General features: G+C 62.4%; 2 protein-coding genes across 18 annotated transcripts in view; one reads left to right on the top strand and one right to left on the bottom strand.

The window, feature by feature from the left end:
- The first annotated feature begins 1503 nt into the window (after positions 1–1503).
- On the top strand, positions 1504–6998 carry Mfap2 (microfibril associated protein 2). Of its 2 annotated transcripts, none has more exons than XM_046468522.2 (9): positions 1504–1554; positions 3536–3612; positions 4580–4669; positions 4867–4893; positions 4985–5065; positions 5206–5250; positions 5901–5988; positions 6189–6262; positions 6479–6998. In XM_046468522.2, the coding sequence occupies exons 2-9, from the start codon at positions 3576–3578 to the stop codon at positions 6580–6582; spliced, it is 546 nt and encodes a 181-aa protein (XP_046324478.1). In that variant the 5' UTR covers positions 1504–1554; positions 3536–3575; the 3' UTR covers positions 6583–6998. The 2 variants fall into 2 exon arrangements, with proteins under 2 accessions (XP_046324478.1, XP_046324479.1); XM_046468523.2 differs by having other exon boundaries at positions 4583–4669.
- Positions 6999–8287: 1289 nt separating this feature from the next.
- Crocc (ciliary rootlet coiled-coil, rootletin) overlaps positions 8288–13552 on the bottom strand; it is a 46462-nt gene continuing 41197 nt past the window's right edge. For 15 of the 16 annotated variants that reach the window (XM_046468472.2, XM_046468473.2, XM_046468474.2 and 12 more), the window contains 7 exons: positions 12737–12952; positions 11830–12054; positions 11077–11226; positions 10596–10796; positions 10308–10439; positions 9492–9671; positions 8288–8776 (listed from right to left, as the gene is read on the bottom strand). In XM_046468472.2, coding sequence (XP_046324428.1) covers positions 8690–8776; positions 9492–9671; positions 10308–10439; positions 10596–10796; positions 11077–11226; positions 11830–12054; positions 12737–12952 — 1191 coding nt within the window. In that variant the 3' untranslated portion in view covers positions 8288–8689. The remainder of the gene's footprint in view (positions 8777–9491; positions 9672–10307; positions 10440–10595; positions 10797–11076; positions 11227–11829; positions 12055–12736; positions 12953–13552) is intronic. The other variant, XM_046468467.2, reaches the window with a different exon arrangement.

Consider the following 13552-nt stretch of genomic DNA (forward strand, 5'->3'; position numbering starts at 1 on the left):
ATAAAACAGTCCCAACCTAGGGGGCCCCGGTTTCCCCCTCTCCTACCTTGGAGGGATTGGGGTGGAGGTAGGGAAGGCCAAGGGAAGCTGGGGAGGGCTGGGGACCTCCCTCAGGTGGGGGCAGGTACAGATATCCCTGCCCAACAGGAACTGAGGGGAAGGAGGTGGGAGCAGGGCACAAGTGGGTAAGATGGGCCCCCATCAGGGTGTTTCCGCTCGCCTCCCAGCCTACACCCCAACTGTCACCCCTGCCTCAGGCCTAGGCTCTCGGGGACAGAGGCAGGGGACCTATGACCCCCACCCCCACTACCCAGCCCTCTCTCCTGGGAGGCTGGGTACAGGCTCACTCTTCAGTGGGAACTGACCTGCTGCTCCCAGCCTGGCCCTGTGCCTGGTGAGCAAAGCCTGAAGACGAGCAGGGACAGAGCTCATCTGTGCCTCCATGGGACCAGGCACAGGGCAACCAGACATGGGTAAGCAGCACAGCAGTGAAGTTGGAGAGCCTGTCCTGAGGAGAAAGGGGAGGCTCCTCTGGGGGAGGGGAGAGGCTGGACCTGGTGGAGAAGCAGTGGGGAACAAACAGCCTGAGCAAAGGCCCAGGGGCAGGAGCGGGAGGGGCTAGCCACAGGAGGCAAAGCCAGACCATAATGAAGGGCAGAGTCCTGGGAGGCCCCAGGGGAGTTTAGCCTCCATCTTGGGTACCATGGGAAGCTGGAGAAAGTACAAGGGGGCCGCGGCCAAGGTGGGAGGAAGACACAGATGAGATTGGCTATCCAGGCAAGAGGTGCCAGTGAGAGACAGTGGACAGGGCTGCCAAGGATAGGTAAGAGGGGCAATTGGCTGGGCACTGGATTGGAAGCCAGGCCGAGGGCAGAGGAAGAAGTCTGGTTAATGGGAAGACGGGTGGGATCCCCTAGGGACTAGGAATGCCTTCCAGGGACATGTCTGGGAGAGGTTTGGGTGTTTGTTGGATCTGAGGTGCTTTGGGGACATTCCCGGGGCCTGGCCCAATAGCCAGTGGTTCACCAGAACCTGGTCAGGGCTGAGGACACGCCACTTACGAGAGCCTGCCCCGGGGCCTGGAGACCGGCTGCTGCGCAGGAGGCGGCCAGGGAGACTGGGCGGCCGCTGGGGAGCAGGGAGCGGGGAGGGATGCCAGGCCCGAGGGCGTCCTGGGAGCCAGCGGGAACCCGGCTGCGCTCCAGCAGCCTGGCCTTCGGTCACTCCTCGCGGAGGCTTGGTTTCCTCCTGAGAAATGGGGTGACACCCGCGGGGCCCAGCGCCCGGCGAGGAGCCGTGACGACGGGGCACAGGCGCTCTGCGCGGCTTGCGGCGTTGGCCCGACGTGAGCCGCTCACGGGCGCCTCCGCCCCCGGGGCCTCCCCGAGAAGGGGGCCGGAGCCCCAAGGGCGCTGCGTGGCGGCGGGCGGCACCGCTCGCGTTAGGACCCAGCGGCTCCGGGGCTGGAGGCGGGCGCCGGCCGTCGGGGCGGGCGCGGGGCGCGGGGCGCGGGCGGGCGCACTCGGAGCGCGGCGGGCGCGGTGGCCGGGACAGGTAGGCGCGCGCGGGCGGGCGCGCGGGGACCGCGGCGGGCGCGGGCGCGGGCGGGCCGGGGTGCGGGCTGCGGGGCCGCGAGCCGGGGGCGGCCGCCCGGGACCTTGAGCCCCGGGCCTCCTGGGCGGGTCTCGGGGCACCTGAAAGTTTGGGGTCGCCGCGGGTGAGGACGCGACCTGGGGAGGGCCGGGGGCCCGAGCTCGGGGGAGGAGGAGTGGGGGCGTCGGGACCCCCGGTCTGGTTCCCGGGAGGGCCGAACGTGGCGGGCGGGGGTCGCGGGAGCGGCCGAGACAGAGCCGCGGAGACAAAGAGCAGAGACAGCGGGGAGCGCGGCGCCCGCGGCTGATTGTTCCCAGCTGTGCGGCGGCGTCCGGTTTCCGCGGGACCCCAGCCCGGCCCGGCCTCCGCAGCTGGCAGGGCCCTCCCTGGGCCGCGGCCAGCCCGGGGGCCGCTGGTCCCTGCAGCCTGCACGGCGCGGGCGGGGGGAGGCGGCGGCAGCCGGTGGGGGGCAGTTCTGCGCCCCCAGCCCCCAAGACCATGGTCCGGACGCTTGGAGACGTGGTCCCCTGCGAGGGATCCGCTACTCCCCTTCGACGGCCCTTCCCTAGCCCGCCGGCTTCCCGCCCTCGCCCTCGATAAGCCTGGGCCTGGCGCCGTCGTGCTGGACTCCATGCAGGGGCCTCCCCCAGCCTCTTGAGGCCTCCTCATGCCCCCTACTCAGGAACTCCTCCTGAGACGTGACAGCTCCAGCTGGCCTGGCTGCCACCACCATGGGTGGGGGATGGTGGTCCCCCTACGATGAGGAAGCCAAGGGTTTCTAGAACTGGGATGTGTGAGTCCTGCTTCTGGCCCCCATTCCACCCCACATTGAATGCTTGGGATGGGAATGGGGTCCGAGAAGCCTCAGTTTGGGAGAAATTGGGCCCAGAGACCCTGTTTCTAACCCCTTCTCTGCCTTTTCCAGGGGGAGGGGGGGATATCCAGCTAAGTTTGGGTTTCCAGTTAGCTGTCTGAAGAACTTCCTGTGCTGGGCCGGGAGGGGGCCCTGCTGGATGGAGGAGACTGTGTCTTCACAGATCTCCCTGCAGTAGGCTGACAGTCTTGAGGTCACCCTCCACTGAGCTGGAGCAGGACAGGGGGACCTGGAGGCTCCACCAAGCCCTCTTTGTAACCAAGACTGGAGGCTGGACTCCAGGCGTTCCTAAATGGCACGAACCCAGTGAGAGCCCTGGGCCAATGCTCTCCCCCCACCGCCCCCCATCACACACTTGTCATACTCATCAGGGGATGCAGGACCCCTGGGCTGGGTGACATCACCACCCCTAGTGCCACAAAGCCAGGGCCCACAGAGCCTCCTCAGGCTCCTCCTAAGTGCTTCCTGCTGCAGACAAATAAACCTCAGTCTCGTGAGTCTGGGGTGAAGACAGCCAGGTCTGGGGGGGCCTGAATCCTGGCAGGAGAGTTCTGGGGGCTGGGAGCCCTGCCCAGCCCTGCCCAGCCCTGGCTGCTCTGGGGCCCCTCAGGCCCACATGCAAGTGGTTTCCTGCTGAGCAGCATACGCAGGGCCCAGGGGCTAATTGGGAACAGGTGGCAGACCTGGCAAAATGCTTAGTGGGGGCTGTGGGGCTGGCTGCAGGGCTGGTGCCCCTTGGATGCGCCTGGGCTGGACCTGGGGGGGTGCAGCCAGGGAGAGAACAGCCAGGCTGTGTGGGGTGGGGGTGGGGGGCGGCTGTAGAAATGTCCCTTTAGTGCACAGGGCAAGGTGGGGTCTGTTCATTTGTCAGGATCAGCCCTGGAGCCAGGTCGGAAGCCCCTCCTGCCCTGCCACACAGGCTCCTCCAAAGCAGCCCCACCCCAGCCCTGTCCTCCAGTGCCTGGCTTCTGTTAAAGTGCCTTCTCCAGGCTGAATTCTGGGACGGAGGTGGCTCTGTGGCCCTGGGTTATCAAGCTTGGGTGCAGCTTTCTGCTCCTGTCCCCCTAGCTGTCCTCTGAAACCACCCCAACCTCCTTACTCCGTGGCCATGAGAGCTGCCTACCTCTTCCTGCTGTGCCTGCCTGGTGAGTGACCACTGGAGTAGCGGTGGCTGCCTGGTGGAGTGCAGTGGGGGGTTTGGTTGGTTTCTTGTTGATCTTGGTTTTTTGGCACTGGGGATTCAACCCGGGGTGCTCTACCACCGACTCACATCCCAGCCCTTTTTATTTTTTACTTTACAACCAAGTCTAAGTTTCTCAGGTTGACCCTGAACATGGTGATCCTTACTGGGGGTGGGAGTTGTCAAGGGAGCTCACAGGGAGTGTTTGTCATGCCTTGAGGCCAGGATTCTGTCCCCCAACCTTCCACAGCATCAGGCAGGCAGGGTTCTGGAGGATGGGCTCACTCGAGGCCCCAGGATCCAGGCTTGTCTTCTTATCACTATTGGAGCCAGTGTGCAGGAGTGGGGCATGCAGAGGCAGGGGGTCCGGAAACCTGGGTTCTAGATGCATTTGGGGGCCCTTCCGCCCTATATAGCGGTGACCTATTGGTTAGATGGGGACTGCAAAGGCCTTGCAAGGTCTTAACAGTCATTCATTCACTCAATAAACATGTTCATTTCTTACTATGTGCAGGCTCTGGGTTAGGCCCCGGGGACACAGCAATGGACTTGGCAGACAGATCCCTGCCCTTATCAGGCTGCTAAGCTAGGGAAGAGAGGCCGGCTGTAGCTACGTAGATGGGATGAACTCCAGGGTGTGTTCAGTGCTGTGGTGGAATAAGCAGGAGGGTGGGGGGCCGGGGGTGCCTCTCAGCAGAGCTGACAGTTCAGGTGAGTCCTGAGGGAGGCAAAGGACCTGAGGCAGCAGGAGGCAGTGAGGGGAGGGGCCGGGTGAGGTCAGGGGGTGACCAAGGAGCTGTGGGCCTGTGCTGGAGAGGAAGGGGTTTGAAGCCTTGAGTCCAGGAGTGCCCTGTGACCTCCATCTGCCTTCCCAGAAATGTCCTGGGCCCCTTGTCGTCCTTTGCGGGCACCCATATGCTGTGCTTCCTCAGCAGGCCTGCTGGCTCAGGGCCAATATGACCTGGACCCTCTGCCCCCATTTCCGGACCATGTCCAGTACGCCCACTACAATGACCAGATCGGTAAGGGCTGTGCCTCCCCGAGGTGTCCCCCAGCCCTGCCATGTCAAAACCAAGCCCCAGAAATGCATGGCTCAGCTGGGGGTCGGTGGGGTAGGACCACTTGAATCCTTTGGTCTGGCTTGTGGCTCCTTGGCAACCTCCTGGGGGCAGGGGACCAGCCTGACCTGCACCAATTGCACCTTCCTTTTCGCTTTCAGACCAGCCAGACTACTACGATTACCAAGGTATAGGGCTGGGGCAGGCAGCTGGGGTGGGGGAGCCCTTGGGGACCCAGGAAGGGAAGGGGAAGCAGACACCCTGATCATCCCAATGCAGAGGTGAGTTCTCGGTCCCCTGAGGAGCAGTTCCAGTCCCAGCAGCAAGTCCAACAGGAGGTCATCCCAGCCCCCACCCCAGGTAGGCCACAAGCTCCTCCCACTTGAGCTCCCTGTCAACCCTGGGAGTAGGTCTGTGCCCCGGGCTGAGGGGCTGAGAGGTGACCCCCTGCTCTGAATAGACCCCACCCAGTGACTCCTGCCTGCCTCTTTCTGCACCAGAACCTGGAAATGTGGAGACGGAGCCCACGGAGCCAGGGCCTCTTGGTAAGCGCTTTCTAGAAGCTGGAGAAATGGAGGCATGGGGCCCTGTGGGCTGCGGGTACTAATGTGGGGGGGTGGGGCAAGCCGGCAGCCCCCCACTCTCCAGTCTATCTCCAGTGCCCACCCCCAGCTCTGGGAGACTCCCACCACCTGCCATGGGCCTGGCCAGAGGCCCTCTCCTCAGACACTGGGAGGGGCAGGGGGTGTGCAGGAGGGGGCTTCCTGCCAGAAGAGAGACCGGGTGTGCCTGTGGCCAGGCAGAGAAGGTCCCAGGCTGGCTGAGCAGTGTCCAGCCAAGAGCCTGAGAGTTGGCATGAGACTCGGTAGCCTCATTTGAGTTGCTGAGTGCAGGTTCCTCCGAGCACTTGCGTGTCTGCTTTTGAGTGGGTGTGGACTTGTGAGGCCACAGGGTGGGTGTGAAGATGTGTTTGAACTTGTGTTGGAGTATGAGCTTCTGAAATTATTAGGATGTTACATGAAATCGAGCAGCCCGGAAGGTCCAGCAAAGCCATGAGCACTGGGCATGCGTGGGTATCTGGCTGGGCCTGGGGGCGTGGGGCACCTAGAGACTTGAGAGCGCTTGTCTTGTCAGGTAGGCAAGGTTGGGGCTACCCTCCAGCTGAGCCTCAAGCGTGGTCCCGTCTGTCCCCCAGACTGCCGTGAGGAACAGTACCCGTGCACCCGCCTCTACTCCATCCATAAGCCCTGCAAACAGTGTCTCAACGAGGTCTGCTTTTACAGGTGGGCACCGGTGGGCACACCCCGGGACAGTGAGGAGGGCACGTGGAGGCAGCAGCAGGGGCAGGGAATGGCTCTGGGTAGCCAAGGTGGGAGTTTGGGGACCATGAATCCTAAAAAGGAGCTCAACTCTGAGGGTGGGCCTGGGCCCAGTGGGGACAGGTAAAAGTGGGGCTGACACCTCTCCCGACCTGTCCCCTCAGCCTCCGCCGTGTGTACGTGGTCAACAAGGAGATCTGTGTCCGCACAGTGTGTGCCCATGAGGAGCTCCTCCGAGGTAAGAGCCCATCTCCCCTCCCTGCACCCCCTTCATTTTCCAGCAGCTGCTGGCCCCAGTGGGTCCATTCAGGAGGCCACGTGCTGGGCTCGCTTGAAGGGCACCAGGAGCGCCCCTCCCTGCCACTTCATCCTCAGAACCCCCAAGAGACCTGGGGGACAGCAGTTCCCATCACACCCCCCACCCTCACCCACTTCCTTCCTGTCCCCCCAACAGCTGACCTATGTCGGGACAAGTTCTCCAAATGTGGTGTGATGGCCAGCAGTGGCCTGTGCCAGTCTGTGGCAGCCTCGTGTGCCAGGAGCTGCGGGGGCTGCTAGGGTAGAGCTGGTGCCCAGAGCCCTGAACCCTGCTCAGCTCTTGGAGCCTCGGGCCCTGCCTGACCTGGTGCTCTTCTTCCCGTCCCAACTCCCCTTTTATTCTGTCAAGTTAGAGGGCTGCAGCCCTGGGGATCCCGAGCTGTGCTGCCTCAGGCCCTGCCCCCAGCCTGTGGCCACTCCCAGGGCACAGTGGGGGCCCCTGCTGCCCAGCCTCCACCCCCTGGGTGGGGCATCCAGGCCTCTAAGTGGGCCCTGGGTCCTGATGTGCCTTGTCAGTCCCTCTGAGGACAGTCCCCCCTTGACAGTCCCCAGAGGTAGGCTGTGCCCCTCGCCCTAGCGGTCTGCTTGGATTTCCTGCAGCCCCCAGGCGTGGACCACCTTCGTTTTATACAAAATTAAAACAAGTTTTTACAAAAGTTCCAGAGTTGCTTTTTCAGTCCAGGCAAGAGGGGAGAGCCTGTTGCCTCCAGCGCCACCTGTCCCCACAGAGAAGCCTCCTAGCCCCTGGAGAGAAGGGGACGTTTGGGTGACAGGTAGCCTTGCTTCCAGTCCCAGCCCTGCCTCCTTGCCCACCAGCTTCAGGTCAAGGTAGGTAGACCTGAGACCCAGGGGAGGCCGGTGACATTGCGAGGACAGAAATGGGCGAGCACGGCGGATCCCCCACCTCGGCCCCAAGGCTGCTCCTGAGCCCTCCCAACAGCCCTCTGTGCCAGGCGCAGTCACTAGCCTAAGCTGCAGAGGTAACTGCCCACAGGCACTGAGTGGCCGCCCAGCGCTCTGAGGCAGAGGCAGAGCAGGATCTGGCTACTGGGCTCTGGAGGAGGGGGAGGGGGAGGGGGAGGGGAGTGTGTCCTTGAGACACCCCAGCAGCAGCGCTGCACCCCTCAGGCTCCTCCAGCGGGCTCCCGTCTGACACACGAACACACTGAGGCTGAGGCACGAAGGAGCTTTGCCCAGCGTCACCCCCAGGGCGAGACCCTGCATTCACTCCCAAGTCCGCCCTTGCTCATCACGCCACCCAGGAGGCCTGCCACTGTCCAGCAGTCGGCCCTGTCCCAAGGAGGGCTGCAGAAAGGCACAAGAGAGGTTGGGCTGGAGAGACCCGGCCGGCCCCGAGCCCCCACAGCCTCATCTGTGAAGTGGGCTGGGTTAGTCTCCTCATCTGCTCGATTCCTTACCCCCACAGGCCTGTGCCTCCCAGCTCTCCCCAGAGTGCCCCATCCCTCCTGCCCAGGGCCCCCCCAGGCACTGGAGGCACACAGGGATAGTACTGAAAAGGGGTACCTCAGCTGGGGTTGGAGGCAAATCCCTTTACCCCAGCGGCTGGGGAGGCTGAGGCAGGAGGATCACCAGTTCAAAGCCAGCCTCAGCAATTTATCGAGGGCCTAAACAACTCAGGGAGACCCTGCCTCAAAATAAAAATGAAATAGGGGGCTGGGCTGTGGCTCAGCAGTAGAGCGCTCACCTCGCATGTGCGAGACCCTGGGTTCGATCCTCAGCACCACATAAAAATAAACAAGTGAAATAAAGGTGTTGTGTCCAACTACAACTAAAAAATAAATTTAAAAAAAATGAAATAGGTTGGGGATGTGGCTCAGTGGTTGAGTGCTCCTGGGTTCAATCCCTGATACACAAAAAAAGAAAAAGGGCACTTCTATATAAACCGTCGTAGAAAATGGAGTCTTGTCACAAAACAACACAATAGTTCTCAATAGTAACATTATATAAAAAGGTACAAAAATACAAGGACTCTGCGCTCTCTGAGGAATTCCTGACACTCTCGGAACTAAGGCTGAGACCCTGGGAAGCCAGTCAGGGCTGGGGCTCTGACCCTGCCTCCTCCCTACGAACCCCTGCTCCAGAGACCAGGGCTTTCCCTGACCCCTGGCTTTGGCTCGGCCGCTCTCCCGAGGATGCTGTGATCTAGAGTGGCTGTCCCTAAGAAGGGGGCTGGGGTGAAGCCACTGCTACGTGTGGCCTAGAGTGGGCACCCTGCCCTCAGCACTGCCACCTGCCTCCACCCCACCCCACCCCACCCTCGCCCAGGCCCTGGGTGGGTTGTGCTGCAGAGGCCCCTCTCCTGGCCCAGGCCGCTCTTGGGGAAGGCTCACTTCTCTGGAGGGCCGCAGGGTGGGGAGAAGCATGCTGGGCCCCTCCACAGCTCCTGCTGCAGCTGCCCCTTCAGTGTAGACACCTGGGGAGGAACAGGAAGGTCAGGGCAGCCCCTGGCCCAGCCTGGTTTCAGAGGAAGGGAGAAAACGGGCAGAGGGGCTCTCAGGCACACTGGGCCCCAATGCGGCGTGCTGCAGGAGAGGCCTGCCTGCTGTCCTCAGAGCCAGACATGTGCTTCCTCGCATTCTGTCCCTTGCAGCAGAGTCAGGTGTCTAACTCTCTGCCATCTTTAGGGGCTCCATCCTTATCCCCATTGTCATTTGGGTGGGCCTGGTTTTAGCTCAGACTTGAGGTTGGACACGTAACCAGACTGGACCTATCGGAGCAGCTGGGCCTACAGACACCACTGCATCAGACATGGTCAGCAAGGGCCATGTGGTCTAAGCTGACCAGTGAGGACCAGCCCAGGACTTCTGCTGGTGCTCGCAGCAAGAAGCCTCCTTTCTCCTGGGATCCCAAGTTGTTGAGGGGAAATTGAGGCTGGAGCTGCTAAGGCCACCTGTGCCACCCAGGGAGGGGACCTGCCTGGGCCTGAGCTAGAGCGCTCCTGGCAGGGAGGAACTGAGTCCCAGTGGCTTCACTGGCCCCTGGCCAACCATGGCCCATGCCAGCACTGACCCACCCCAGCTCTTTTCAGGTTCCAGAAGGCATCAGTGGTGACTGCCAGGTTGTGACCAGCCCTCTCCCCGAGCCATGTACGTCCCTCCCGGCCCATCTTCCCGGGGAGGCCTGTGTACCTGCTCCTCCAGCCCTCGCACCTGCTGGCGATGGGCCCGCTCCCGGGCCTCCAGCGTGCGCTCAGTCTGCACCCGGGCACTGCGCAGGCGCTCCAGCTCCTGCTGCAGCTCCAGCCGTTGCTGTCCATCTGCCTCTGGCTGAGCCTGGCCCTGGTTCTGCTCCAGGGCCACCACCTGGGCCTGTGGGGAGGAACCACGACTCAGGGTTCTAGCCCAGCCTGTGTGCTGTCAGGTGTCCAGCTCCGCCCTGAGGCACAGCCCGTGCAGGTGGGAGACACAGGGAAATCCTGGCTTGCCCCCACCTCAATGGCCCGCAGCCTGCAAATCCTGGGTCAGGACCCAGTGGCCCCACTCAGGCACATACAGACAGTCAAACATGGAGGCAGGCCCGTGTGCACAGCAACAAAAGCAAGCACGTAAATACCTATCCACACAGATGCAGGTGTATAAGCAAAAACTCCAAATTCTTACACACAGCGACATACGTGAAAACATCACACAAACACATGTAGGCCACGCACTACATCCGTACATGAGATTCATGTTACACGCACAAGAAAACCTCTACGGACACTCACATCTCCCAACCTGTCCACAGCACACCTGAACGCACAGGCTCCCGTGCTAACAGGCCTTCAGTGTCATTTCCTTCCTCCTGGGGGCAGACTTCCCTCCAGGACGGCTGGGGCACCTCCCTGAGCCTAGGGACTGAGAGCCCTGGGCTGGGTGACCATCAGCTCCACCTGGGACAGGAGCTACCTCGGGCGGGGGAGGGGCTGGAGGGGAGAAGGTTGTGCTGGGTGGGCAGGGCCAGACCTCCAGCTGCTGGATCTGCCTCTGGGCCTCCGCCAGCTCCAGCTCAGCCCCAGAGAGTGTGCGGTCCAAGCGGCCCTTCTCCGCACTCAGCCGCACTGTGTCCTCGTGACTGCGAAGCTTCTCCCGCTCCACCTGGGGGGCCAGCACAGGGAGAGGGCTCAGGGGGCCCCCAGGTCCCAGACCTCGGCGGGATAGCCTAGCCACAAGGCCGCAGACTATGGGACGTAAAGCCAAGACCACCACGGCCAGACGCCATGGGCAGTGAGGGGAGGCCCTGGAGCAGCCCACCTTGTCCAGTGTCCTCCTGAGGGCCACACGGTCCTTCTCCAGCCGCAGGGCTGAGCGCTCCACCTCCCGCTTCTCCACTTCCAGCTGGGCCAGGGCTTGCTGCAGGCTGCCCAGGCGCTCCTGCAGCCGCCGCCGCTCCTCCTGCAGCTTCTGGGCCGCATGCAGAGCCGCGGCCTCGCTCTCCTGCCGCTGCCGCAGCACCTGCAGCACACGCCAGGCAGGACCCTCAACCTCGGGCCTGTGCAGCCACCTGAAGCTTGCAGATAGCAATGCTGGTCCACCATGCCCACTCAGGTGGCAGCCACTGTGGGGCCCATCTGGGAGACTGTCACTGAGTGCAGACGGAGACGTCCCTTATGAACCAAGCTTCCTCAGAGGAGGCTGGCCGGGTTGGGGATGAGGCTGAGCTGACTGGAAGGTCCCTATGCCATCCCAAGGGCCTCACAGTCCTGGGGACAGAGGCGGCCCAGCCGGCCCTCACCTCCTGCAGCTGCTGCCGCTGGCCCTCGGCCTCCGCCCGCTGCAGCTCCAGGTCTGCCAGCTCACCCCGCATGGTCTGCACCTGCTCGCCCAGGCTGCTGCTCTGCTTGCGTGCTTCAGACAACGCCTGCCGGGCAGCGTCCAGTCGTTCCTGGGGGACAGGGACTGATGGTGCCAGGCCAGCCAAAGAGCCCTAGGGCAAAGGGCTCCCCTCTGCTCTGTACCTCTGGGAAGGTTCACAGCCCATACAACAGTCTTTGTGTGTGAATCCTGGGGATCGAACCCAGGGCACTCTACCACTGAGCTACATCCCAGCCCTTTTTATTTACCATTTCTCACTAGGTTGCTTAGGATCTTGCTAAGTTGTGGAGGCTGGCCTTGAACCTACAATCCTCCTGCCTCAGCCTCCTGAGGCACTGGGATTATAGGCATGAGCCATGTGTCCAGCAACAGGTAGTCATTTGCCTGGAGGATGAGCCTGTCCACTGACCTGTACAGAGTGCAGCCATCACATCCCAATTCCCTCCATGAATGTGGCACCTGGGTTCCCCCAAGCCTACAGTAGCAGGCATGCACCCACAGCCTACTCTGAATGGCTGTGTTCCATTGACCCCGACCCCCCTCAGAGCTCTCTCTCATGGCCTGGCTCCTGAGCACTCCCTGCTGACAGCTCCACTGGCTGGCCCTCTCCCAGGCCTGGTGCTCTTCTATCACACCCGGCTCCCGCCAGCCTCCCCCGCAGACCCCGGCGTACCTGGAGCACCAGGCGGTCATGCTCACAGGCAGTCAGGGCTTTCTGCAGCTGCAGATTCTTGTCCTGGGTGCTGCTGAGGCTGGCGCTGCTCTGGGACAGGGCTTCTGTCAGGCACTGCACCTTCTCTCTCAGGACACCCTCACTCTCCTCCACCTTGGCCAGGGCCCCATTCAGCCGGTCCACCGTCAGCTGCAAGGTCCCCGCCTTCACCTCGCTGTCTGCCACCTGGCAGGACACATGGGTTGGTTCAGGGGCTCGGCTCCCACTCTGACCTCCATCAGGCCTGCCCCACCCCAGTTCTCCCACCTCCCAGGGGTACACATGTCCCAGACACATGCAACCCCCCGAATATGACTAAGGTGGCTCTTCACAGACACACGAGGCCCCTGGGCACCACTCCTCACTGACACCCACTGTTCCCATGCAATCCTGTTGGCCCTGTCCACTGCAACCTGGGCCCCACCCCACCGCTGGGGAACTACCAGTGTTGAGAGTCCATCATCTCCTCCCTGTCCTCAATCCCTTCTCCTCCCCTACTATGGGAGAAAAGAATTAACCATAAACCTAAAGTTTTCTGGTTTTGACTTTGGTGGATGTCCATGTAGAAATGTTGAGTAACTGAACATTCCAGTTAGAGTGAGCTCCCTAGCAGCCAAGACAAAAAGGGAAAAGAAAGAAATCCACATTTCTGACTTGTCCCATGTTTCCTGGGTACACATTCCGTCATCAGTCCTGAATTCTAACACTGGCTCTTTCATTAGCTGTGATGGACAAGGACATCCCCTTTCTGACCTCCATTTGTCCATCTGTGAAGTGGGGGTGCTAATAACACTTGCCCCACAGCACTGCCGGAGAATCGACCTGCTTGGCACAGGGCGTGCAGATGGTCTGGAGGAGAGGGACACACCTGTCTCTGCAGGGAGTCCACTCGATCCTGGAGGACCTGGGCCTGAGCCTCGCGGTCGCTCAGGCCCAGGCGGCTGCGCTGCAGTTCCCCCTCGAGGGCGCGCCGCTGCAGCTCGAGCTTGATGGCGCGGCTCTCGGAGGCGTCCAGCACCTCCTTCAGGCGCCGCTTGTCACTCTCCAGCTTTGCGCCGTCGCCCCTCAGCTTGCTGATCTTCTCCTGCAGGTGCGCAGGCTCAGGCCGGGTGCGTCACCCCCACCCCGCCCCACACCCCTCGCACCCCGTGGCCCCCTGGGGGCCTCAGTCTCCCCGCGCGCTCACAGGACGAGCGGACGTGAGGACTCCGGAGCACCTTCAGCTTGGGCTCAGTCCAGCAGGTGCTGGGACCTGGGGCTCCCCCACTCTCTGGCCCCGCTTCACACGTGTGTAGGGAAGGGACTAAACTGGTCCAGGGTAAAACTGGGTGCCCCAAGAAGCCCTGGGGTGGGCCTACAAATGCAGACTCGAGGCCTTCTGCTCATGGACGCCTCTCAGAGGTGGGCTCTGAGCTGCGTGTGCAGGGCCGTGCCGTGTGAACCCACCGTTTGGGTCGCAGGCTGACCCTCTACCCTCCCCTGCTTGGGGCCCAGGTAGTAAAGAGGGCTCGGGGACTGGGGGTAGCACTGGAAGACAGACCAGAGGTCTTTAGTCCACATAACCACCCTGGAGCCAGGGGGTCTCAGGGGTGCTACTACAGCCTCCCCACACTCTGCCCTATGCCTGGCCCCTCTCCTGCCTGCTCAGAGCCCCAATCCTGCCCTGCCTGGCCCAAGGCCCCAC

The sequence above is a fragment of the Marmota monax genome, unplaced genomic scaffold (assembly GCF_021218885.2).
Source record: "Marmota monax isolate L192 unplaced genomic scaffold, Marmota_monax_Labrador192_F-V1.1 WCK01_AAM20220418_F8-fsc00008, whole genome shotgun sequence".
NCBI classification, from domain to species: Eukaryota; Metazoa; Chordata; class Mammalia; order Rodentia; family Sciuridae; genus Marmota; species Marmota monax.